The following is a 27,500-nucleotide window of genomic DNA, read 5'->3' as shown; positions in this document are numbered from 1 at the left end:
CTTCCCCAAAGAAATAAGGTCGGCTGTTTTTAATCACTTTCAACTTAGCAGGTTCCTGCAAATAAGCTTGATATCCAAGTTCTTTAATTGGATCAATGAATTGCTTCAGTTTCCATCGTCTTTCTAACGTGAGTTTGCTTAAATCAGATCTCACAAAAAAGATAGTAGAGTCAATGGTGACTGGAGTGTTAGGCCGTGCTTTTAGAGAAATAGCTTGTCGAAGCAGATAGTTGCCTATATAAATCAAAACCGGCCGTGGAAATTTACCACTCTTATCTTTTTGAAATAGGGGTAAGCGATGAGCCCGTTGTATCTGAGAGTCCCAGTCCCAATCTGAAAGGTCGGGAAATGCCTTTTGAAATAGTTGGGTAACATATGCTCTTGGGTCCGCCCCCTCCGCTCCTTCAGCAATACCAAAAACACGGAGATTCTGTCTTCTCTGTCTATTTTCTAAATCTTCCAGTTTATTTTGCATCTGAATTAATTGAGAGGCATGTTTATTCACTTCTATTTCAGAGCGCTGTGATTTCTCCTCTGTCACTACCACTCTTTGCTGTAGTTCCTCTATATCTTGAGATACTGACCCCAATTTGCTCGCCATCTCTTGCAAAGAGGTTTGAGTTCTGTTATTATCCTCCCTCATTTGCTGATAATGTTCTTTAGCTTCTTGTTTTTGTTCATGTAGGAGTTGTAAGATTGTCTGAAAAGAAGCAGACACCTCCCCTTGTGGATCCCATTCTGTTGGCCCGTTAGATAAGGAAGAAGCGACATTTTCCGTGTGTAATTCTTGTATGTTCTCTTCTGTCGTAGTAATTAATGCCTCATCTGTAGGCCCAATTAGAGTGTCAGGCAAGTCATGAGTTAGGTCTTGGGTTATACTGCCACTGCTACCACTACTGTTATTCTTGTTAATACTACTGTTGCAGCTCTCTGACAAAGAAGCGGAGTTGTCTTCCGTAAGTATCGTGTTAGGCACCGAGGGTACTGAAGGTACTGAAGGGTGTGGCTGATCCAATAGACTTTCCCCCAAAGACCCCAAAGACCCCAAAGACTCTGCCGATTCCTTATTCAGGCCAGATTTATCAAAACTATCGGTCTTTGCTTTTGTCGCCTTTGCTACATTAGGAATATTGGTCTGGGTAGGGCTGAGTGGTACAGTGATCTGGTTTAGGTCTTGGAGATAATGTTTTGATCGTTGGGGCTGTTACCAGATAATCTCATTGCCATAGATTTAACACCGCCCTTAGCCTGTACCCATTGTCTAATTGGGCTGTTCTCCGCAATCATTTTCATAACATTTGGTTTGGATTTGCTTGTAATTTTAGTAGCTTTATTCTTATTTTTGCCCTTTAATTTCTTTGTGGTAAGTGTTTTATTTTTGTCTTTGGTCGCTTTTAACATCGTGCTACTACCTACATCGTTGAGATCCACATATTCTTCATCTGTCTCTGCGATGTCGGTATTGTCAGTATTTTCAGCGCCCTCACTTTCTCCCACGCCCTCAGTGCTCCCTTTATCTGCAGGCATGCTGGTTGTATTAGTTATTTCAAAGTGAGGGGTGCTCATACTAGTATCAGCATCAATATCAAAACTAGTCAATTTATTCACCAGTTCTACCGGTTCATTATCTTCTTTGGTTAGAGTTTTAGACAGACTAGTTAACTCTTCCTCTGCGCCAGCCAACTCAGTAGTGTCTGTTGTAAATAGCATAGTTGCATTGTTTAAGGTATCATCGATCTGTGCTGCGGCACTAGAATTCTCAAACTCCTCTGTTCTCATTTGAGTGCCCTCAATTACTAATAGGTTATCAACTGTGTTATCAGCAGCAGCACAATCAGCTGCATAATTTTTCTTTTGAGTCGGGTATTTCTCCCCAAGTTTACCTAAATGCAATTGTTCTGCATCTAAGGCTACATCCGTTGCGTTCTTAACACATGAAATTTTCTTACTTGTTGTAAGTTCGTTTGTGGCTGCGATTGAGAGGAGCAGGGGGGTCGTCGCTCTCCCGCTAGCAGCTGTTGTGCGGGTCGTGCGCGTAGGAGGTTTTGGAGCCATCGTGCTGCTGCTCCCGCTGCCGCTCGTCTCCTCTGGCTGTGCTGTTGCCGGTGCTGCGGGGGAACGCAGGCCAAACCAATTGAGTACCGTCAGTCTCGTCCACCTCGTCAGACTCAGCCAACTCGGCCAGCCGCGCGAAGGTTCCTGACTTGTTGAGGCTGCGGTATTCTTCGCGGTATTCTTAGCGCTAGCAGCCCGTAGCTGACTCAGGATGCGGTCACCGATCAGCCGTAGCTGCAACATTCAACGCGCCCCTCTGTTCCTGCAGTTCACGTAAGTCTTTTGGCATATGAAAAAAAAGCAGAAAAGCAGAAAAACAGAAAAGCAGTCACTCCAGTATTGCGTTGCCGTTTTCAAGATCACGGTTTTCAGATCATTTTGTTTGGTATCCGCCTGGACCCGTTTCAGTGCTCACCACTCCGGCGGTGTCAATCCGCCATCTTGGACCTGGAGTGATACAAATTTGGTTTCCAAAAGATTAATTAGTAATTAAATAAGTCCACAATACAATTGGTTACCTTTCCTTTAGGCCAAATGGTAATTTTAAAAATCTTTTTTGATTAAATTTCCAATGGTAATCCAATAAAATTCCAAAATTTAAATTGTACAGATGTTACCGATTCTCTCTAAATTTCCTTTAGGCCAAATGGTAATTTGAAAAATCTTTTTATTTGAAAATTCCAATGGTAATCCAATAAAATGGTAAAATTGTTTTGTACAGATCTTGCCAATTCTCTCTAAAATTTAGGTTTCAGGAAGATTAGATAGGAATTTGCTGAATCAAAAGGCAAACGTTGCTTGAAAATCAATTGGGAATCATTACACAGTGTCCAGCCTTTTTCACATTTAAGATAAACTGTGTAATGTCCTGAAGTTACAGTAGGTCCTTCATGGAAAATTATTGCAACTGTTACAAAAGTTTTTCCTGAAATTGATAATTGCTGTCCTATAAACTTCTTTATTAAAGTATCCAATTTTGAACCATCAGCTCTACATTGTTGCATCATTAAAATTACATACTGTCCGTATTCCTTTAAAATTAACGTTGAAAACATGTCTGATTTACACTCACTGCATTCCATGCTATGATTAGCATCTTTAACTAATTTAGCAAAAGTGACTGTTTTACTCTCTGGCAATGTTAAATAAATACACCTTTCAGAATCAACATTTGAGCCACATGTATTGAAACAGTTTTCACAACTATGTTCCCATTTATAAGAGAGACCAAACATATTTTCAATGTGTACCCCTTCTTCTTCCAGTACCTGAAGAAAATACATCAAGAATTCCTGTGCGTCTTGCTGTACATTTTGAGAAAATTGTGTTCGTCCTGAACATACATCTAAAAGTTTTCTAATTTCAGTAGCACTTTCTATTTTAGTTTTATCATTACTCAGCTTTTCAAAAAGGAGACTCAACTCAGAACAGAATCTTTTTCTCTGATTTACTATTATCTGCTCTTGCAAACTTTCCAGATAAAATACAACATTCAGCACTACATTAGCGTAGCAGTTGACACCAGAGCTATTTTCAAAATGACAACCTACAACCTCTTCAACATTTTCCTTTTTCTTTTTGCTTGCAATTACATCACTCCTCTTTTTTTTCTCCTCTCTACATCCTCATTATAGATATTCTCAATTCTCCTTTTTCGAGAAACAACACGTTTTTCCAACACAGGATACTGACCTAAATGAGGAGCATAGGTTCTTCTTAATCTATTATACTCCTTTACACAATTTGCATCAACACTAACTTTTGAGTCATCAAAGTCTATCATAAATAAACCAGATAATGTTTTCACTTGTGACAAAGAAACATAAGCCATACCTTCTTTGAACACAGTTGAACCAATGTTTACAAATGCACAATCTACAGTCAATCCTTGAGACTTGTGAATAGTTACAGCATATGCTAGAGAAAACGGAAACTGTTTCCTACGTACATATAAGTCTTTCACAAGCATGAAACGAACTGTACAACGACAAATGTCTATAACTTCTTCTATCTGATCAAATTTTATTTTTAAACATTCAATTCCATCTTTTTTCTGGAAATTAATAAAACCCACAACTCTTCCCATAGCTCCATTCACTAAACCTTTTTCAACATCCAAATTTCTTCTTAAAAATACTCTACAGTTCATGCAAACATATAGATTTTTTTCTAATCCAGCAGTTTTGGAAATGTTCTTCTCTAGTGAATCCAATTTATTTTTCAGTTTGCCTGTTAATGTAATAGTAATCCTTTCATGCTGAATTTTGTCCACTGCTTCCAATTTCCTAATCTCTTCCTTTTCCAATTTCAAAAGTTCCTCATTGAATATTGAGCATTCACGTAGAGTTGGCATCAAGCAGATGACACTTTTCTTTTCTGCAATGTTCTTGTATATTTTTTCTGCAACTATTTCTTCCTTTGGGAATAAATTATGTAGCAACCGACTCTGTAATGCTTTCGTGCCAGCTTCAGTGAGTAGTCCAATTCTGATATCTTTCAGAATACTTCCATATTCTTCATCGTTTGCTTGCCTCATATTAGTAGTAAGTTCCTTGTACTCAAAGAAGGACCAAATATTTGCATTACCAATGCTTCCCAATGACTTCTTTGTGTCTTCATGTGTCACAGTATTAAACACTGGTTGTCCTTTAACTGGAGTAAGCTGTAGAAGATCCCCAAAAACTATGACATGTTTTCCACCAAATAACACGTCATAGTCTGTCCTTAGAATTTGCTGCATTCTTAAATGCACAAAGGCAAGCATTAAGTTTGATACCATGCTCACCTCATCAATAATGAGAACTTGCATCTTCTTCAATACTCTTGAAACTTCCAAGCATGCTTCTCCAGTTAGCTTGTGGTATTGTATTTTGTTCTCATGCTCCACTGGTAACATTAGCAAACGATGTAAGGTGATTCCTTTTATGTTATATGCTGCTAACCCAGTTGGAGCAGTAACCACACAAGACAAAGTTGAATCTGTTTTTTGCTGTAGGTAGCTTCTGATGACTTTTATTAAGAAACTTTTTCCAGTTCCAGCTTGTCCGCTTACATACATCCTGATTGGTTGAAATGATGTGCATGAGCACTCTTTTTTTTCATGTAGTAATCCGTGATCAATTTTGTTTCTGATCTCTTCATAAATTTGTTGCTGCTCTTCATTCAGTTGTCTTTCCAAATTTGGTAAGTCTATAAATTCTTCTTGAGCTTGATTCATAGCCATTTCCACTTCAGTCATTGCTATTGCAGCTTCATTTTTAACGATTGGTTGTCCTAGGGGATCTTGACTGAGTGTTCCAGAACTTTGGCTGTCTTGAGAACTGTCTCTAGCTACTTCAGCTGCAATTGTAGTTTCCTGTTCAATTTCTTCATTTAACATTTGCACATAATTTGTGAAAGTACTGCATTCTATGCTGTCTTTGCAAGCATTAAAGGAATCTTCATAGCTTTGAAATTCTCCCAGTAGTTCGTCCTCTGAACGCTATGGTTTAAACAGCTGTAAAAGAGCCAAGTAGTAAAATTCCTTTTTGTCAGTAGTGTCGCAACTCAGCTTCCGGTGATTTATCAAACTTCCTTTTGTTTGCTTCACCAAACATCCTTCCTCACCAATGACTTTATATTTTCCATTGTTGATGTCTTCTGCGGCTTTCCGTGAATAAATGTAGTTCTGCAGCACTTCATAGAGACACATGTTCTCTAGATGAACACTTCTCTTTGGGTAATATGTGTCCAACATGTTTGATTTCAAAATATCTGTACTTTCTGGGTCATTCTTGGCCAAATATTAAATTTCTCCAACAGATTTCAGTACCCGATTTCTCATTGCTGCAAGGCCTAAACTTGCCCAAATTATTCTTCTTGATTTTGAGTAGAGACTTGCAGAAGATAACCTATCTGAACATTCGTAGGATCCAATTTCTCGATGCGATTAACATCTTTAAACTGAAACTGTACAGTTTCTTACTGACAGTCTTCTCGTGAGAAATCTCTTCCCACATTTCTTTCAATTCAGTTTTTTCTGATTTCGTAATGTAAGACGTTACATATCGAGCAACTGCAATGGAATTGTCAGCTACATACTGTATATCCATGTTAGCATTCCACATGGATAAAATGACTGGGTTGTAGTCATTTATATTTTTTGATTCTTCTTTTCTTTTTAGGTTGTAGGCATTCTCAGGTGATTTTCTTGTAATAGTATGTCTCACAGCTGACATAAAACTGTTTACTCTTCCTTTTGAAAGAACAGGTCTAGGAAATCCAAATCGACATTTAGTGTAGAATTTATCTTTCGTCTTGTACTTCCGTCGACAGTATTTTCCACACCGATGACTTTGGAAACGTAAAACTTGCTCTTTTAACCTTTTCTCTTCTGTTCTTTTTGGTATAGCGCATGTTGCATATTCTTCAATAAAAGATAAAACTGCTTCATCAGTATCTGTTCCAAACTTTGGGGCATCCTTGATCCACAACAGCATATGAATATGAGGAGCACCTCTTGCCTGGTACTCTTTTCTCCAAAAGAAATCCACAACTTCTCCAAGAGGTGGATTTTTTTTATTGCAGATGAAGGACATCATAGCCTCAAATCTATGATTGAAATATCTGCAAACATTAACCGGATCCAATGAGCACAGTTCTCCTGCTGTCTTGTATTCGATGTTTTTAATGTTTGAATTTGCCTCTCGTAGAAAATCCAGTAAATCATCCCAAGCGTACTCAGCACAGCTTAGGGTAAGGAACCATGTTGGTGTTCCTAAATTCCGTAACATGCATTTTAATTCACCATGGCGTCGGTACCAATATTCATTCGTCCCACGCTGACAAGCCATCAGATTGATCAGTTGTGTTTCCAAATGATCATCTCGGTGCTGCACTTTCTCCATAAAATCCTTAGCAGACACATTTTGTAAATGTACTCCACTTTTTAAAATGTGATTTACTGCATAAGACAATGCAGACAAGTCGCTTTCAAATAAAAGATGGAACAAATAAGGAATACTTTGTCGAAATCTTGGATCTTCTGCATATAGTCTTGTAGTCCGATACTCAGAAGCTGGAATCTGTTCTGGACGTTCATCGTATCGTCCTCCTTTTCCTGTAGGAAACAGCTGGGGAAAACATCGAGCTTTCAAGCTCTCCTCCCATACACTCACGGGAGTTCCTTTTGCTTTCTTCATCTGAAACAGATCAATAGTGTCTCCCATAACTTCTTTTGAATGAAGAGGATGTATGCTAAAATGTTCATAAATTTCTTCTTCCTTTGACTTGTCCACTTTTTCAATTTGTCCAGTTGGTGTTTCTGTGTCTTCTTGTAAATCTTCTTCTTCTTCTTCTATATAAATTGATTCATACCATTTGTTATTCCTTTTCAAATACAAATTTGCTCTTTGTACTTTCCGTACATCTACCAGCTCCTGCCAAATCTTCTTATTCTTTGTAGGTACACCATTAACCAGAATAACTAATGGTTCAGTTTCCAAAGTATCTGCATCAATAGTTTCCATATTTTTTTTCAAATCCAAGGGCAAATACACCACTCTACCTTTTAAACCTCTCAGTAAATCTGAAGGAGGTAATTTACCAGTTTTGGGCTCCATACGTACTATGGTCTGGAACGGATGAACACATTGAATAAGTATAGACTCATATGTATTTAATTCAGAAAGTTCAGCAGGAATAGCATCCAATTCTAAATTATTATGTACAGCTCTGGTCGGCATTCTATTTTCTTCTAACTTATTATAACAGTATTTACAAATACGCTGATCTTCACCCAAATCAAAACAATTTTCAAGAAATATATATGTGGCAAAATCCTTCCACTTATATTTATCTTCATTTTCACTTTTTCTGTAGAGATCAACATTCCTGGTTTGTTTTTTATAATGAGTTCTGCGGCAACAAATACAAGTAATATTTGGTCTTTCATTAGAGATTATTGCAAATTTTGTTATGTGATCAATAAATTTCTTACTTACAGAGGGTTCTACATTCTCTTCCACTTCTTCCTCATTTACTGTGTCCTTTTCTGCACTTTCTTGTTCTGGACCAAAGTAACAAAACTGAATTTCATCAGTAACCTTCTCTACATCTGATACCGATCCACGGAACAGCGCCCTATTCAATTCATCTAACTTTATTGCTGGACTTTTAGCAAAATGCAATCGTCTCACAAACTTTCTCATTTCAGTATGATGAACAGCCAGCATCCTAAAATGATGAAAAACACTTTTACACACTTTTCTAGATAGACAACCAAGAGAATGTCCCTGCAAACCAGTATTCTCTCTAACTCTGCATGGATCTAGACTTTGAAGCACCTTAAACTTCTGTTTAACACTTTTTTTTACTATATTCTCTTAGAAACTCTCTAAGTTTATCAATAGATTCCTGACGCACAGTGCAAATACTACTACAATTCCAAGTATACACTGGGGCTTTAGGACGTCTCCCCATAGCCTCATCCGCCATCACTTGTTCCTCATCTCTTGGAACCATTTTCTCCTTCTCCATTATACAACCATTTTTCACTTCATAAGCACGACCTCTGGTGTCAACTGCATGCAGCAAACTATTACTTTGAAGATAACTCTCTTCATTAAAAAAAGGTTCACTACTTGAACTATGCATCCATTCTCCTAAAAACACTTTACAAAAGTTTGTTCTTTTCACTAGTCTTTTCCTTTTGCTTTGTGATTTCAGTACATTGAGCATTTTATCTAATGTACGCATCCTGTTCAAAATTAAAATGAATAGTTTCCTTTTTAATTCTAATGCCTTTGCTACAATGGCTTCAATTTCTTTTTTTCTCTTATAAAATTTAGCTTTTTTCTTATATTTCTTCACATCCTTTATTAAATTGGACATAACTCTTCTCTGAAACATTTTTCTACGAATCTCTTTAAACGCTGTTTTTATTTTTAATTTAATCTTTATTGTTTCTGAAGGTATATTTGCATTAACTAAATGCTCAATTTTTTCCTGTTGTTTTCTATTTAAAACATTCTTTCCAGTACAGACATTTTGTACATTTTTCCTTTTTTTGAAGATATTGTTTAAAAAATCTTTTGTCTGCTTACCAGAAGACTTTCTCTTTTTCCCAACATGAGCATCTCCAACTAACTTAGGTCCTCCAGTTGTCTTCAAATATAGATTTTTTTTGTGGTTTTTCCTTAGTCTGGATTTTGTAGGCATCTTAAATTTTGTTCACTGCTCTTCATCAATATCTGAAAAAAAATCCTTTATTTAATTTAAATATATTACTATATTTTTTATGATCTTTTCAAATCTTAAAATACTATGTACCCCTTTCCTACAAGTGAAAATCACAATAACACCATCACAAATTAAATATCTAAAAACAATTCCTGTGTGCACACAGAGTCATGGTTTGATATTAGTCAGAAAACGAAATTTCTTTGCCAATTTGAAAGCACACTTACTACTCTTTTTTTGACAAGTGATAAGTACTTTTACAGTCTGACACATTTTCAATCCACTTTTCAGATTCTGAAAACAACACATGTCCAAACAGCTTTTTGAGACCAGGAACATGTGTAACCTGGGTGACTGACTACACTCCAGCAAGGGCAACCAGCCTTAGTGATGCTGAATGTATTTGCATTACTGACTGCAACCTCAAACCCCACTCGGTTGTAAATACTATGCATGATTCTACAGGATAAGCAGCTGGCTGTGTGCTAAGAGTCTGCTTCTGCAGAAAAATAGCTGCCCCTTTCCTACTAATGCAAATGTAAAATTACCAGAGTAATACGCAATAAATCTCTGTCTATAATTCCTCTTTGCACACAGAGTCATGGTTTGATATTAGTCAGAAAACGAAATTTCTTTGCCAATTTGAAAGCACACTTACTACTCTTTTTTTGACAAGTGATAAGCACTTTTACAGTCTGACACATTTTCAATCCACTTTTCAGATTCTGAAAACAGCACATGTCCAAACAGCTTTTTGAGACCAGGAACATGTGTAACCTGGGTGAATGACTACACTCCAGCAAGGGCAACCAGCCTTAGTGATGCTGAATGTATTTGCATTACTGACTGCAACCTCAAACCCCACTCGGTTGTGAATACTATGCATGATTCTACAAGATAAGCAGCTGGGTGTGTGCTAAGAGTCTGCTTCTGCAGAAAAATAGCTGCCCCTTTCCTACTAATGCAAATGTAAAATTACCAGAGTAAGACGCAATAAATCTCTGTCTATAATTCCTCTTTGCACACAGAGTCATGGTTTGATATTAGGCAGAAAACGAAATTTCTTTGCCAATTTGAAAGCACACTTACTACTCATTTTTTGGCAAGTGATAAGTACTTTTACAGTCTGACACATTTTGAATCCACTTTTCAGATTCTGAAAACAGCACATGTCCAAACAGCTTTTTGAGACCAGGAACATGTGTAACCTGGGTGAATGACTACACTCCAGCAAGGGCAACCAGCCTTAGTGATGCTGAATGTATTTGCATTACTGACTGCAACCTCAAACCCCACTCGGTTGTGAATACTATGCATGATTCTACAGGATAAGCAGCTGGGTGTGTGCTAAGAGTCTGCTTCTGCAAAAAAATAGCTGCCCCTTTCCTACTAATGCAAATGTAAAATTACCAGAGTAATGCGCAATAAATCTCTGTCTATAATTCCTCTTGGCACACAGAGTCATGGTTTGATATTAGTCAGAAAACGAAATTTCTTTGTCAATTTGAAAGCACACTTACTACTCTTTTTTTGACAAGTGATAAGTACTTTTACAGTCTGACACATTTTGAATCCACTTTTCAGATTCTGAAAACAGCACATGTCCAAACAGCTTTTTCAGACCAGGAACATGTGTAACCTGGGTGAATGACTACACTCCAGCAAGGGCAACCAGCCTTAGTGATGCTGAATGTATTTGCATTACTGACTGCAACCTCAAACCCCACTCGGTTGTGAATACTATGCATGATTCTACAAGATAAGCAGCTGGGTGTGTGCTAAGAGTCTGCTTCTGCAGAAAAATAGCTGCCCCTTTCCTACTAATGCAAATGTAAAATTACCAGAGTAATTCGCAATAAATCTCTGTCTATAATTCCTCTTTGCACACAGAGTCATGGTTTGATATTAGTCAGAAAACGAAATTTCTTTGCCAATTTGAAAGCACACTTACTACTCTTTTTTTGACAAGTGATAAGTACTTTTACAGTCTGACACATTTTCAATCCACTTTTCAGATTCTGAAAACAGCACATGTCCAAACAGCTTTTTCAGACCAGGAACATGTGTAACCTGGGTGAATGACTACACTCCAGCAAGAGCAACCAGCTTTAGTGATGCTGAATTTATTTGCATTACTGACTGCAACCTCAAACCCCACTCGGTTGTGAATACTATGCATGATTCTACAAGATAAGCAGCTGGGTGTGTGCTAAGAGTCTGCTTCTGCAGAAAAATAGCTGCCCCTTTCCTACTAATGCAAATGTAAAATTACCAGAGTAATACGCAATAAATCTCTGTCTATAATTCCTCTTTGCACACAGAGTCATGGTTTGATATTAGTCAGAAAACGAAATTTCTTTGCCAATTTGAAAGCACACTTACTACTCTTTTTTTGACAAGTGATAAGTACTTTTACAGTCTGACACATTTTCAATCCACTTTTCAGATTCTGAAAACAGCACATGTCCAAACAGCTTTTTGAGACCAGGAACATGTGTAACCTGGGTGAATGACTACACTCCAGCAAGGGCAACCAGCCTTAGTGATGCTGAATGTATTTGCATTACTGACTGCAACCTCAAACCCTAAAAGTATTCCTCATTTATACCAGTACACCTTAATTTATGGTAAAAACATAGTCCATAATATTTTACATGTTCCTTACATTTAAATTTCTCCCAAAACACAAAATGATAAACACAACTTCAACAAAAGGAATCCCAATTCTATTATTCATTTCTTAATTTACAACATACATCCCCTCTCAAACTCATAACTCACCTTTAAAATTAGTTAGTTGTGAAAGAAATGTGGCACTCAAACAGCAGATTATCAGAGCCAGGATCTCTGTTCTCTACACCTCTCTCCTCTCAGCAGAACCAGATAATGGCAAAGTTTCCCTCTATTTTTCCTCACATATACATGTAAGTTTCAAATCTCAGTGTTTCCCCCTTTTTTTCAAATGTAATCACACATTTCTATTGGTTGAAAACCAACCCTTTTCCAAAAGTACCCTTCCCCCAACTTGACTTCTGCCTGCTACCATAGCAACAGCTCATGGAACACTGCTGTGTGAAGTCAGGTCAGAAGTTCACCACACAATGTTTCATTTTCAAAGAGCAAGAGTGCTTGACTTTTCTAACCTAACAGCAAATCCATAGTAATGTTCTTTGGTAACACATTTTTCTGTACCAATACAAAACATGCTTCTATAAATTGACACGTACAGCCTAGTTTTTAGTGTAGAATGGTATGAAACAGCCAATGAGTTCTTTTTATTTAAAAAAAATATGTATGCCTCCATTTCCAAACTGTCTTTCATTTCTTTTTCCCTTTCTACTGAAATACACCTCCTGAGTGCATCCAGATCTCCTTTGAAGATGTTCACAGTGTGGATTGTAGGGCACAGCTATGTCTTCTGGAGTGAAAAGTATGCAGAGAAAACAGGTATGGTGAGAGACCTTGCTTTGCCAAATGTAGACATTAAATGGATTGGTCAGAGAGGGTTAAAGTGGCACCAATTGATGCCATTGGTGAAATCCTTCATGCAAATCCAACACCCTGACCTCATAATAGTGCACTGTGGTGGCAATGACCTAGGCACTTTGACTGGGGTAGGTCTGGAAATGCTTATGAAGGAGACCTTTGCACAACTGTTTTCACTTTTCCCTAAAACTGCCTTTGTGTATTCTAACATATGCCAAAGGCAAAAATGGAACTGGTCCAATCATTTTTGTCCGCAGATTGACAAAGCAAGAAAGCACGTCAACAAATCTGTTTCTGCTTTCCTCCGAGACTATGGTATGGGTTCCATTTACCACAATAACTTGCGTTACGACATGCAAGACATTTATAGAGGAGATGGTGTACACTTCAATGATGAAGGGAACAGAGTCTTCCTCTTGAACCTTAGACTCTGCGTCGGTACTTACTTGTAGGTACCACTAAAAAATCACTTCAAAAACACAACGGCTCTTTTTAGAGCCCCCTAATATCTAAACACTTAAATCTGAATTTTCTTTCTTTTTTTTTTCTACCGTACGCGTACGGTAAGCTTACCATACGCGTACCCCGCGATTTTTTTTTAAAATTAATAAATGTTTTTTTCGTACTTTTGTGTCCTTCTTTGACCCCCTTTCAAATGTTAGGGGGTCTGTAACTCTCTTCCTTGCCCCCTTTTCACGTTATCTCCCTTTTTTTTCTGTGTGAAACGCACGAAATGGCGGCCGACACTTCCTGATTTCGTCCGATTCGAATGTTTACAGTCATGTGACAACCAATCAGATTTGAGCTCGCGCACGGCACCGTACGCGTACGGTAAGCTTACCGTAAGCGCACGGTAAGCGCACGGAGCGCGCTTACAGATGTATATATTGATTTAAATGCTATTTTCTCAGGAACTACTGAACAGGTTTACACCAGACCTACAAAAGGCACTTCCTTGACCTGAGGACTTCCTCTCTGCCAAATTACAAGTAATTCTGTTCAGCCGTTCGGGCTGTAGCTGTGTCTAAAGGTCCTATGGAAAAATGCATGGGGAAAACGCGTTTTGGGACCCCCCTTTTTTCTCAGTCCCCGCTTGACGAATCCCCCCGAGACTTTCAGGGTAGGAGCGGAGCGTAGCGCCCCATTCGTTTTGAAAATTTCGCGAGGATTCGTCGACCGGCGCCAAAGTTATTCCAAATAGAATGTTGCGGATTTCCTATGGAAACAGGGTCCTAACTATAACTACCTACTGGCGACCGCCAGTAGGTAATATATATATATATATATATATATATATATATATATATATATATATATATATATATATATATATATATATATATATATACAAGAAAGAAGTGACTCAAACAGATAGTTTCACCAAAGAACAAAAATATATTATATTTCCACTACAACATTTCAGCTTCCGCCTTCCTCAGGTAGTACAAGATGGTTTGCTCTGTGGCTGCACAGATGACAGCTGAATTTTCAAAAAGCATCATGAGTGAAGATTCCATTTAGAGTGTGGAATCAATGCAGTCCTGAGAGCTCTTGAGATATGCAGTAATCAGGTTGTGTTGTCAGTAATGTTCAGTCCATCTGGATGCAGTGATTTTAAACGGTACATCCAGAAGTTTTCCTTGGAGTCCAGTAGTTCTTCCTTTGAAACATGTTCCACGGGGAAAATCTTCAAATCTGATAGTGAATGATCCACAAGGTTGAAATGATTGGCTACAGGCTGGTCAATTTTCTTATTAATTATTGCAGATTTGTGGTTCCTGAATCGTGTACGGAGGTCATTCACTGTTTGGCCTACATATTGTTTTTTACAGCTTTGCCGTTGGCACTGAATCACATAAATAATGCATGTTGAGCGACATGTAAGATTCTGCCTTATTGCATAGGTCCTTCTCGTAACAGAACTAGTTACAGATGATGTTTGTAAAAGATATTCACACGTGATGCACCTTTTAGAGTGACAGCAATAAACCCCTGCATTTGTTACAGCTTGCTTAAGTTCAGCTCTCACAATATGAGATCGTAAATTTGGAGCTCTGCGGTAAGCAATGACTGGTGGTTTTGGAAAAACATTTTGCAATTTTTCACAGTGGACAGTAAGGGAAATGTTTTTTGCATTATATTTCTGTAGTTAGGAGCTGATGGATGAAAGTCAATAATTAATATAATCAATGGATAATCTGCAATAATTAATAAGAAAATTGACCAGCCTGTAGCCAATCATTTCAACCTTGTGGATCATTCACTATCAGATTTGAAGATTTTCCCCGTGGAACCTGTTTCAAAGGAAGAACTACTGGACTCCAAGGAAAACTTCTGGATGTACCTTTTAAAATCACTGCATCCAGATGGACTGAACATTACTGACAACACAACCTGATTACTGCATATCTCAAGAGCTCTCAGGACTGCATTGATTCCACATTCTAAATGGAATCTTCACTCATGATGCTTTTTGAAAATTCAGCTGTCATCTGTGCAGCCACAGAGCAAACCATCTTGTACTACCTGAGGAAGGCGGAAGCTGAAACGTTGTAGTAGAAATATATTTTTGTTCTTTGGTGAATCTATCTGTTTGAGTCACTTCTTTCTTGGATATTTTATTTCTTTGTGACTCATTGTATCCTTTGGGATCCAGATTTTTGCCCTGGCTGGCTGTTGTTTTCTTGTGATCCTTCATCTTCAAGTATACTGTTTTTGGGATTACAAACCTGTATCCTCCCTGGATCCGATACTCAAGCCAGAAGCAACCACCATGTCAAGAACAAATCTACATCCTAGATATGCGCTGTTCATCCAGGAGAAAATCAGTCAGTGCCAATTTACAATTGCACATTTACAAATCTATAAAAAACTTAACATCTATCCTATGGGATTGGAGGTTAAGTCTAAGCCACCTTTTAAACTAACTAGTTGTGAATGGTCCGCTACATGGAATATTTTACTGCATAACTCATCAATGGCCCTACTATTGGTATCTATTAAAGTAACCATTCAAAAAATGCAGATGCTTAAAGCCAAGCTACAAAAAGAACTGGATCTTTTAAAGAACACAAAAAGTGACTCTGAAGTGGCACACATACTACAGAGGATTGCAGTAGTAAAAAAGATGACTGCCAGGAAAGCTATTGAAATTAAATCTGCAAAACTAAAAAGAGATATGTTAAGATTTCATATACCTCCTCTTCCAACTCACCACTTCATAAATCATTCTGTTTTTGGAGATTTTCTTGTCAGTGAAAACCCTGTGAGTAAACAGCATAAAAAGAATAGAAGATTTATAAGACAAAAAAGTCTGCATAGCATCAGTCAGCTACAACCCTTCCAGACATCCGACCCAGTTATTGACTTGACTGGAGGGCTCCTATCACCAGGCGAATTGAACCTCTTGAGCAAAGGCCTCTATTTCTGTCCTGTACCGAAGGACCATAATACTGCCAACATGATGAGAGACCTAAAAACCTTCGAGAGAAGATGCAGACTTGCAGAATACTTTTACAATAATTCTAATGTTGATCTGCCAAGCTACCTTCCAGATCCATTTAAGAAGTTCCGCCATCCCAAATCATGGACTCCACAATGTGGTAGAAATCCTGTCCTTGATACATACATTTTATCCATCAAGAAACTCATCAAGGAATCAACACCTAAAAGGATTTTTGATAACATCACCCGAGAAGAAAGAAAAGCTCTCCACCTCCTTCAACAGAGAATGGATGTCATTATAAAACCGGCAGACAAAGGTGGTGCAGTGGTTGCCATGAAAGTAAGTGATTATATTGAGGAAGGAATAAGACAACTAATGGATATCAACACTTACAAACCTTTAGAAACTGATCCCACAGAAGACTTGAACAAAGAAATTAAGAACATGGTTGTAAGATACAGGAGCTTAAACCTTATTGAGGAAACAACAGCAGATATACTTGTTCATCCCAAACCAAGACCTGGGAGATTTTATATGCTTCCCAAAATTCACAAAATGAACAATCCTGGCCGTCCCATCATCTCTGGCAATGACACAGCCACTGAGAGACTATCTTTATTTGTCGACCTGCACCTCCAGCCCATTGTACAGGAACTTCCATCATTTATATATATATATATATATATATATATATATAATCACACTGAAAAAACCCAAAGATTACAGGAAGGTTATAGTTAGGCTGAGATTTCACTTGTATAAAACCAGTGAAATTCAGCAGTTATAGTTACCCGATCTAACTATAACTAACGCCCCCGCAATGTACTACTTATGACCTCACATATTACATAACTCATGACCTGGTCAGTGACATCACTGATTACATCCCTCGTGACATCATCAAGGGATTGTAAGCATTTTCAAAAGTTTATGGGTGTTAAACATATAATCTGATAGAGACTTCTAGCTGCAGATTCTTTAGCTTTGAATTTCCCAGGCGTCCGGCTGGATCCGGAAATGTTTGCTGAGCAGTACCGTCAGTTATGACGTTGCGGTACTTATATAGACACCACCCAAGCTGGTGGACATCAGTTCTTTTCTTTCCACGCAGTTAAGCGCCAATCCAGGAACTGCTACCCCTCTGTCGCTTTTTGACAGGCTTTTTCTTGACTTCCAGATTTTTTTCTTCCATCGTGTTCGAGGATGTCATTGAGGAAGACAGGATTTAAGCCGTGCGGGGCCTGTCCCCGCACGATGTCTGTCACCGATCTCCACCTCGTCTGCCTCTGGTGTCAAGAGCGCGACCACAATTTGAGGTCGTGCTCGGACTGTTGGGCCATGGATCCTAAGACTTTACGGGAGCAGGCTTTGAAGCTCCTTGCCGCCCAAAGCTGACACCATCAAGTGAGACTCCGCGGAGGTTTTGGTCCAGATCGAGGAAGAGGAGGTCACAGGACCATCATCAGTAAACTCGGGGAAGAGGCTAAAGAAGAAGAAGTCCAAGCGGACTTCATGTTCACCTCGACTGTCCGTCGACGAAGGAGGTAAGGAGCACCGACGCTCTTTGCATCGAGCCGGAGCCTGGGTCGACTTTGTGCCTCCTTCCTTTTCCAGGAGCCGTTGCTACCCCCGCTCAGATCAAGGAGATCTAAGAGGCCATGCACAGCATATTTTAGCTGGCCGACATATCTGGTGAGCCTTTGGGCCCTGCGAAGTCGGAAGGGGCCCTGTCGGATTCAGTGGGACCTCAGATCCGACAACAGATCTGGGTTGACTCAAGTCGTGCCACTGTAACCTCCCTGGGCATTGGACCTGAAGTTCGTGCCTGCGACATAGCTGGCGCCCAATTGCCCAGGCCAGCCCTATCCTTATCCCCGACGACATATTGCCCGTTCGGTCCTGCAGGACTTCCTAGTTTGAGGGATTGGTCCGCAACCCACTGCCGGGATTGTGTGGCTTGGGTATCAAATTCAAAGGTAAGGAATCTGCAGCTAGAAGTCTCTTTCAGATGAACAAGGTACTTACCTTCAGTAACGTATTATCTGGTAGAGACTCGATCTAGCTGCATATTCCTTATAGCCCCACCCATGTCTCCCCGCTTTGCGGACTAATGGTGTAGGGCTAGGGTTATTCCCCTTTTCAGGGTCCTAGGTTTGCACACAACTACATCAGATACTTCGTAGCTCTGCGCTTCTTGCATGGAAAAAACAAAAAGTACTGAAATCCGTGCACCTGGGAGGCACCTATATAGGTACAGCGATGTCATAAATGACACTAACAACGCCGACGACATCAGGCGGTGAAGAATATAGCCACCCTTTAATTTTCCAGCCGTCAGACTGGATCCCAAAACTTTTGCTGAGCAATACCACTTGCGTGCGCCGTTGGGTCGCTCCATTCGGCTCCACGTGACTGCCACGCTAGCATCTGTAATAACGTTGCGATACCTATATATAGTCGCAACCCAGGCGCACGGAGGTCAGTTCTTTTGTTTCCGTGCCAGTTAAGTGCCGTTCCGGGAAGAGCTATCCCTCTGTCGCTTTTTGAAAGGCATTTTTGTGTGAGTGGTGGTATTGGTGAGTAAGTGGGTGTGTAAGTGGCTAAATGAGTGAGTGAGTGGCAGTGTGTGTGGCTCTATGGGTGGGTAAGTGAGTATGTAGTGACTGTATGGGTGAGTGAGTTGGTTTATGGCTGTATGAGTGAGTGACTCAGTGGGTAAGTGGCTGTATGGGTGAATGAGTGGCTGTTTGAGTGGGTGTTTAGTTAAGTTGGTGTGTGAGTGCCTGTATTGGAGAGTGTGTGTGAATGGCTGTAAGGCTGAGTGAGCGGTCGTGTGAGTACTAGTATGGATGTGTGAATGGGTATGTAAGTGGTTGTGTAGGTTCAAGAGTGAGTATGTGTGAGTGGCTATGTTGAGAGGCTATATGGGTTAGTGGGTGTGTGAGTAACTGTATAGGTAAATAAGTGGGTGTGTCAATAGCTGTATCGTGAGTGTGTGGCTATGTGAGTGGCTGTATGGGTCAGTGAATGACTTAGTGAGTGGGTTTCTGACTGTCTATATGGAGGAGTGAGGGGGTTAATGAGTACTAGTATGGGTCTGTAAATGGATATGTGAGTGGTTGTGTGGGTGCGTCAGTAGGCATATGAGAGGTTCTATGAGGGTGTGAGTGGTTCTGTGGATGTTGTCATCAGTGATGTAATATGTGAGGTCATAAGCAGTGCATTACGGGGACTTAAGTTATAGTAAGCTTGGGTAACTATAACTGCTGAATTTCACAGTTTTGTACGAGTAAAATCTCAACCTAACCATACCACCCCTGTAACTTTAGTTTTTTTCTGTGAATTTCCAAGTTTTTAAAAATTCTATTTCCTAACTATAACGTCCCTGTAACCTTTGGTTTTTTAAGTGAATTTCGAAGGTTTTTTACCTAGTAGTCACGTTAGCAGAGTGGTGGAGAAAGGGGGCGATACCTCCAACCAGCTCTCAGGAATCCCACTGTAAGGGACCTATTATAAGTAATTGGAGGGCTTCTTGGCTCCCAAGGCCCCTCAGCAGCCAATGGGACGTCATCCCCCAAGCAGTAGTGCTCCATGAGGCTTGTTTCCAGAGTGGTGGAGAAAGGGGGCATGCCTCCAAAATCCTTAAAGCTGTTGTGCTCTGTGGGACTTACTGGAGGTAGCAGGAGGGCTTGTTGGCCCCCAAGGACCCTCTGGATCCAAAGAGATGTCATTCCCCAACCTGCAGCGCACCAGGAGGTATGTTTGCAGAGTGATGGAGAAAGGGGGTGTCGCGATTCCGCTTTCACGAGGAGGTGATAAAAGTACTGTACCAGCAGGGGAATGGTGGACTGCCCCTTCTGAATCCGGTCATCTCCTCTCTCCGCAGCAGGATGAGTTTGGCTTCTGTGCCGGTGACTATACAGGAGGACGAGACTGCCTCTACCGCTACCGGTCCCTTTAATTGGTATGCTGCTCATGAAGACGCCTTCCATCATCGTGATGTCATCCGACCTGCACCAATCCAGGAGCCACTGACGCAACGAAGTGACGGACAAAACCCCGGAAGGCGAAGAGAGGAGTCGTTCATCGAGACCTCGAGGGAGAACAGCGAGATGCCAGCAGCTGACCCTGGGAACCTGACGCAGAGTCCGGAAGAGAGAAGAACCCCAGTAGTGCCAGGAGGCCAACGTCCTGTTAGAGGTCCACAGTGTTTTGATTGTGGGGACTGGGGACATATAGACCGAGCATGTCCCCGAAAGAATCCCACCAAGGAGCCCATGGAGGTCGGCTATATCCCGAGGTCAATTCTGTACACCGCCGAACTTTGGAGCGCATTTTATGTAAGTGTGAAAGTAAATGGGCAGACTGTCAAGGCTTTGCTTGACTCGGGTGTAGGCAATCCGTCATACAGAAAGATTTAGTACATCACACACAAATCATACCCGAGGCCTTGGTACACATCAGATGTGTACATGGGGACGTGAAACCGTATCTGGTGGCCAAAATAGAGCTCACATACCCCGAAGAAACCCCCTATATAATCAGGGTAGCAGAACTCCCGGAGGAACTAATCATTGGGGCAGACAATCAAAATTTCTTGGGGATCTTCCTTTCCACTGTTCACGTCCCACCAGAGGAAGGGGGAAGGGATCCACCGGGCATAACGCCACTCCCTGCCCTTATCACTCCAGAACCCTGGCTCTTTGACCGGAACTTTAAGTTTGCACAGGTTAACGACCATACCCTCCAAAATGCCTGGCAGAATGCAAGAGGTAGGGACACCACCCATCCCCACACCTACCCCCATTTTTCTATATCCAATGGCCTGTTGTACCGAAAGGGAACTAGTGAGGAACCCCCGCAGCTACTGGTCCCCTTAACCTTTAGAAACCAGATACTCTTCTTTTCACATTCACATCTTACTGCCGGTCACACGGGCATAGAAAAAAACACCCTAAATGACTTGCGATATTTTTACTGGCCAAGGGTATATAGCGACATAAAGAAGTACTGTCAAGAATGCGAGGTTTGTCAGAAGAAAAACCCCTACCGTCCTTCCCCAGTTCCCCTACAACCAATGCCAGTGATATGAACACCCTTCAAAAGGGTAGGCATGGACCTCATCGGGCGCCTGCCAAAAATAAGAAAGGGACATCAATATGCCTTGGTGATCGTTGACTATTCTACCCGGTACCCGGAGGCTTTCCCATTAAGAGCACCCACCAATCAGAACATAGCAGATAGGCTGATTGAGCTCTTCGCATGAGTAGGGTTCCCGAGGGAGATATTAACCGATCAGGGCACTCCTTTTTTCTCCCGGCTGATGAAAGAGGCGTTTCTTGAATATCCCCAGAACCTTAAAGCCAGAATAGTGAAGCTACGAGACCTTGCATTCTCGCACCTCGAAAGGAAACGGAAAAGACAGAAGTTTTTTTATGATAAATATGATAAAGGGAAGAAATGGAGGAAGTTGGACATAGGAGAATGGGTCCTTATATTGCTGCCCTCCTCTACAAGTAAATTCAGGTCAGAATGGTTGGGTCCATATAAGGTAGTAGGCACCGTCGGGAAGACCTTTTATAAAGTACAAATAAAACCGTCCCGCATACAAACCTACCACATCAACTTACTCAAAAAATGGTTAGAACCATTACCAGCATCAGCCCCTACCCACAGAGAACACCCCTTTGTGTACACTAGACCAGTTAGTGATTAATGACGCCCTGGTAGATCAGGAAAAACTCTCACTGAAGTCCCTGTTAGAGCCCTTTTCTGAGATGTTTTCAGACAAGCCAGGGAAAACCACCTTGGTAGAACATACCATAGACACCATTCCGGGCAAGGTGATAAAACAGCGTCCCTACCGGATCCCTGCAGCCCGTAGAGAGGCCATTCAGAACGAGGTCGAGAGTTTGCTGGGCATGGGGGTCATTCGCCCCTCCCGGAGCGATTGATCATCACCGATCATCATGGTCCCCAAACCAGACAGCTCAACCAGGTTCTGTATGGACTTTAGAGCCCTTAACTATGTATCCAAATTTTACTCCTACCCCATCCCGAGGATAGACGAGTTGATTGAGAAACTAGGAGAGGCCAGATACATAACCACTCAAGACCTCAGAAAGGGCTACTGGCAGGTCCCCCTAAAAGAATCAGACAGAGAAAAAACTGCCTTCATTACACCGACAGGCTTTATGAGTTTGTTGTTCTCCCCTTCGGTTTGCACGGAGCTCTAGCCACTTTCCAACGCCTAATGAATACGATACTTCAAGACCACCAATCCTTTTCGTCAGCTTATCTTGACGATATTGTGGTGTTCAGCCCCACATGGAGAGACCATTTAGATCACCTTCACCAGATATTGCTTGCTCTCCAAAACGCTGGCCTCCATATTAACTCAAAGAAATCTAGGGTGGGCTTTCAAAAAGTGCGGTACTTAGGCTACGTGTTAGGACAAGGGGTGATAGCCTTGCAAGAAGAAAAAGTAAGGGCCATTACAGACACCCCTTTCCCTACAACAAAGCGAGAGTTGAGGGCCTTTTTGGGCTTATTGGGGTATAACCAACGTATCATACCCCAGTACTCAGAAATAGCAGAAGCCCTCACAAATGTCTTGCGCAAAGATGTGCGTGCACATATACTACTAAACCCCACAGATAAAATGATGGAGGCCTTTAGTCATCTGAAAAGCGCCATCACATCTAGTCCGGTCCTCTCCTCCCCTGGCTTCACCAAACCATTCTTCCTCCACACTGACGCATCCGACCATGGGGTGGGGGCGGTCTTGTCGCAGCTTTCCCCTGAGGGTATAGAACACCCTATTCTCTTCATCGGTAGGAAGCTGTTCCCTAGGGAAATGAAGTATACTACGATTGAGAAGGAATGCATTGTGGTAAAATGGGCTATCGATAAGCTGCGATATTATCTGGAAGGGACACATTTTACCTTGTACACTGACCACGCTCCCTTACAATGGATGAGCCGCAACATGGGTCACAACCCACGGATCCTACGCTGGTTCCTTTCCCTACAACCCTTTTTCTTCGAGGTTAAACATCGGAAGCGGTCTGAGAACGGGAATGCTGACTTTCTGTCACAGGTAAATCCTCTCCCCGATCGGGAGAATCCTAGGGGGAGGGAGTGTCGCGATTCTGAAAGGTGATGAAAGTACTGTACCAGCAGGGAAATGGTGGTCTGCCCCTTCTGAATCCGGTCCTCTCCTCTCTCCGCTGCAAGATGAGTGGGCTTCTGTGCCGTGACTATACAGGAGGGTGAGGCTGCCTTTACCGCTACCTGGCTCTTTAATTGGTATGCGGCTCATGAAGACGCCTCCCATCATCGTGACGTCGTCCGCCCTGCACCAGTTAAGGAGCCCCTGAGGCAACAGAGTGACGGCCAAAACCCCGGAAGACGCAGAGAGGAGTCGTTCATCGAGACCTCAAGGGAAAACAGCGAGACGCCAGCAGCTGACCCCGGGAACCTGACGCGGAGTCCGGAAGAGAGGAGAACCCCAGGAGTGCCAGGAGGCCAACGTCCCGGTGCTGCACCCAGCCACGCTCCTGGAGGAGCGTGGCTCAACCAGGTATGCGAACACGTTGCGGGGTGGGTCAGGAAGAGAGAGCGGGCCGACGATTAGGGCTCTACTCCGTCTGTCCTCTATCCGGTATTTCCCCTGCACCAGCACTTAACTGTAGACTACCCGCAGAGCACTGGTGATCCCTCACACCCTTTCCCATTACACTAAGCCAGTAAAAAAAATACTGACAGCTACCATCTATCTCTCTTCTTTGTCCGAGGGACTGATATATGCCCCCCCCCCCCCTTTATGGTAAGGAACAAGACAAAGAAGGAAGACCCCAGCAAGGCCGAATAAGAAGGATATCCTCTGTACACTCCCTGAACTCTGGCTACACACAGGAGACGTGTATATAATAAAATAAAACCACGTTTGTCACAACCTTGTCTAGACCTCGATCCTTGCTCTACGTCACCGGGGCGTGGCTTCCAAAGACCTCTCAGCAATCCCACTGTGTCAGACTTACTGTAGGTAGCAGGAGGGCTTGTTGGCCCCCAAGGACCCTCTGGAGACTAGGGGACTTCATCCCCCAACCAGCAGCATGCCTGGAGGCGAGTTTGCAGAGTGGTGGAGTAAGGGGGGGGGGGTCAAAAGACCTCTCAGAAATCCTGCTCTGTGGGACTTGCTGGAAGTAACAGGAGGGCTTGTTGGTCCCCAAGTACCCTCTGAAGCCTAATGGACGTCATCCCTCAACCAGCAGCACTCCAGGTGGCATCTTTACAGAGTGGTGGAGAAAGAGGGCGTGGCCTCCAAAGACCTCTCAGCAGTCCCTCTGTGTGTGACTTACTGGAGGTAACAGGAGAGCTTGCTGGCCCCCAAGGACCCTCTGGAGCCAAGGGGTATTCATGCCCCAACCAGCAGAGCGTCAGAAGGCGCTTTTGCAGAGTGGTGGGGAAAGAGAGCTTGGCCTTCAAAGACCTCTCAGCAATCCCGCTGAGTCACACTTACTGGAAGTAATAGGAGGGCTTGATGGTCCCCAAGTACCCTCTGAAGCCTAAGGGACGTCATCCCCCAACCAGCAGCGCACCAGGTGGCATGTTTACAGAGTGGTGGAGAAAGAGGGCGTGGCCTCCAAAGACCTCTCAGCAATCCCGATGTGTGGGACTTAGTGGAGGTAACAGGAGGGTTTGTTGGCCCCAAGGACCCTCTGGAGCCAAGGGAACTTCATCCCCCAACCAGCAGAGCACCAGGAGGCGCGTTTGAAGAGTGGTGGAGATAGGTGGATCTGTGAGTCCACTGCAAGGACTCACGTCCCCAGATATCTATATTTTTTAAACTTAAATATCTCTTAAACTACGGAACGGATTTACACCAAATCACAACAAGCATAACTTTCTGGACCAACGTGTAGCTTTCTGCCTATAATGGTGTAATTCCATTCAGCTGTTCAGGCTGTAGTGTGTTCAAAAAATAAAAAATCTCCATAGACATAACATGGGGAAACATGTTTTGGGGACCCCCCTTTGTTGGCCCCCGCTTGATTGATCACCCAAAACTTTCAACACAGCAGCAGAACCAAAAAGGGGAGGTTTTTAAAACATATTGTGAAGATTCCTCAAGCTGCACCAAACTTATTGGCAAAACAAAAATGCTTTTCCTATGGAAAATTTGCTCCTAACTATAAACTACCTACTGCCTGTTGCCAGTAGTAATATATATCTATCTATATTTTTTTAAAGAAGATAAGTGACAAAAGGTCTGGCAGAGAGCTTTTTTTGTTAGCATTCTTTACTATTTTAGAACTTGAATCTTGCACCATTCATGTACTGTCAGTTCTTGGTGGTTTTGTGTGGTCATCAATATCCATCCTTCTTTAGGCCATGCATATATTCTAAAGCCTCACCCTCCTTTGTCTTTACTCTTAAAGGTTCATGCCTATATCATTGGTTCACTGAAGAAGGAGATGCCCAATGTATTTGGCAAAGAGAACAAAAAGAAGGAACTTATCCAGAACCTGGGTGATATCTATTTTAAGATTGAAAGGGAACACCAGATCTCTCCCGGAGACTTTCCAAGCCTGAAGAAGATGCAGGTATGCATGGTTTATCACTTCAGATACACTTGTAACATTTTCATTTACTGACCGACCCGTGTTCTTTTCCCGTCTTGCTTTATTTTATATTTCTTCAGTCTCATAGCTCTTAAAAAATATTATTTAATCACCAACCTTTGCTATATTACACAGAATGTCCCTATTCTGTGAGGCAGTCCTTTACAGTTGTTATTCCTCCATTAAATTTAGAAGTCTTGTTATACCCTATGGGTAATAGAGCAAACTAGATGAAATTCAAAGTAATCTCCCATCATTACCGGCTTCTAAGGGAGTCTTCTACCAGACCCCAATATTGTTGTTCCTCTGCGAGAAATACCAACCCTGATTCAGGTGTGGATGCACAACATTCACTCCTGCCCTACCCCCACTCTAATCCCATGCCAACACTGTTACCTTCCAGAGTCTATCTCAGTTCACTATTTCACACATTACCTGAAAAGGTTCACTTTCTTTGATTGATAAAAATCTATTTCATGCCCTGCTGTTCACTCTAGGTTTTGCATTATGATTGAGCATGGCCTTCCTCTCCACCCCTTCCCCCCCCAATTAATTCAGGGCTCTGTTATCAAGGAAATGTATTTCCTGTCCAAAGTTTCTTGGTATAGATTGAAAAACAGTAATATATTATAAGTCCCTGAATCACCGTCCCTGTAAAAATCCTGTCTCGCCATGTATTTCAGAATTAAAACCCCTATTGCATCTGTAGTAGTTCCGACGTTCTGTTTCTTTGCAGCAATTCTATTGACTAGACCTATCAAGGAGCACTGTGATTTCTCATGCTGTTTGTCCAGGACCCTCAGTGTCATCTCCATTTCTTCCTGTACATATTCCTAGAGGATTGCAGTTATGACTCTAAGGTCCCTCATCTAGATTTATTCCCCCATATTGTCTGATACTTCCACCCAGCATCACACAAATTTCACCACACATTTGAATTCCTCTATTGTTTTGAAAGAGAACTTTGTTTTGGGCTTTATACTGTTCTAGAGGTCCAAGGGCCAGATGTACGACCATTGGCAACTGCATCTCACAAATCTTGCCAAATTGCGGGTCGCAATTTGTGAGTCACAATTGCCAATGTAGAACAGTGTCTGAGACACTGTTTGCGATTCCCAATGGGGTCGCAAATTGAATGCCTCATGCATATTAATGAGGCTGTCGCAATTTGAGACCCCATTGGGAATGGCTGGAACTCCCAGGAATGGTGGCCTGCTGGTGTCAGCAGACCAAAACCAAAGGGGAAACCTCCAGGTCTGGGACTACTTTTAAAAAAGCAGTTTTTTTTAAATGCAGCCCGTTTTCCTTAAAGGAAAACGGGATGCATTTTTTAAAAAAAAATTAAACATTTTTGTTTAATTTTTTAAGGGCAGGTAGTGGTCCCTGGGACCATTATCTGCTTTGAAAAAATGTTTGCGCACTCATTCCCAAAGGGGAAGGGGTCCCCTCTTGAAGAGGGTGGTAAACTGCGAGTGTTTTGGTCGCAAAACATTCTAAAATAGGGTTCACACTCACTATTAGGAAGGGACGCCCTCAGAACGCCCCTTCCTAATAGCGAGTTGCTAATCCTGTTTTGCGAGTTGCAGTTTAATAGCGGCTCGCAAAATAGGGTTAGTACATGGCTCATAGGTTTTTTGCATGCGCAAATGGGTCTAAAACCCATTTGCGCA

At 41.7% G+C, this 27,500-nt stretch overlaps 1 protein-coding gene across 1 annotated transcript in view; it reads left to right on the top strand.

Moving 5' to 3' along the window:
* EHD1 (EH domain containing 1) overlaps positions 1 to 27,500 on the top strand; it is a 1,327,734-nt gene that overhangs the window by 580,149 nt on the left and 720,085 nt on the right. The window contains exon 4 of the mRNA XM_085625542.1: positions 25,648 to 25,812. Within this exon, the coding sequence (XP_085481668.1) occupies positions 25,648 to 25,812 (165 nt within the window). The remainder of the gene's footprint in view (positions 1 to 25,647; positions 25,813 to 27,500) is intronic.

Source organism: Triturus cristatus, chromosome 9 (genome assembly GCF_964204655.1).
Source record: "Triturus cristatus chromosome 9, aTriCri1.1, whole genome shotgun sequence".
NCBI lineage: Eukaryota > Metazoa > Chordata > Amphibia > Caudata > Salamandridae > Triturus > Triturus cristatus.
This window is presented reverse-complemented; position numbering and strand designations above follow the sequence as displayed.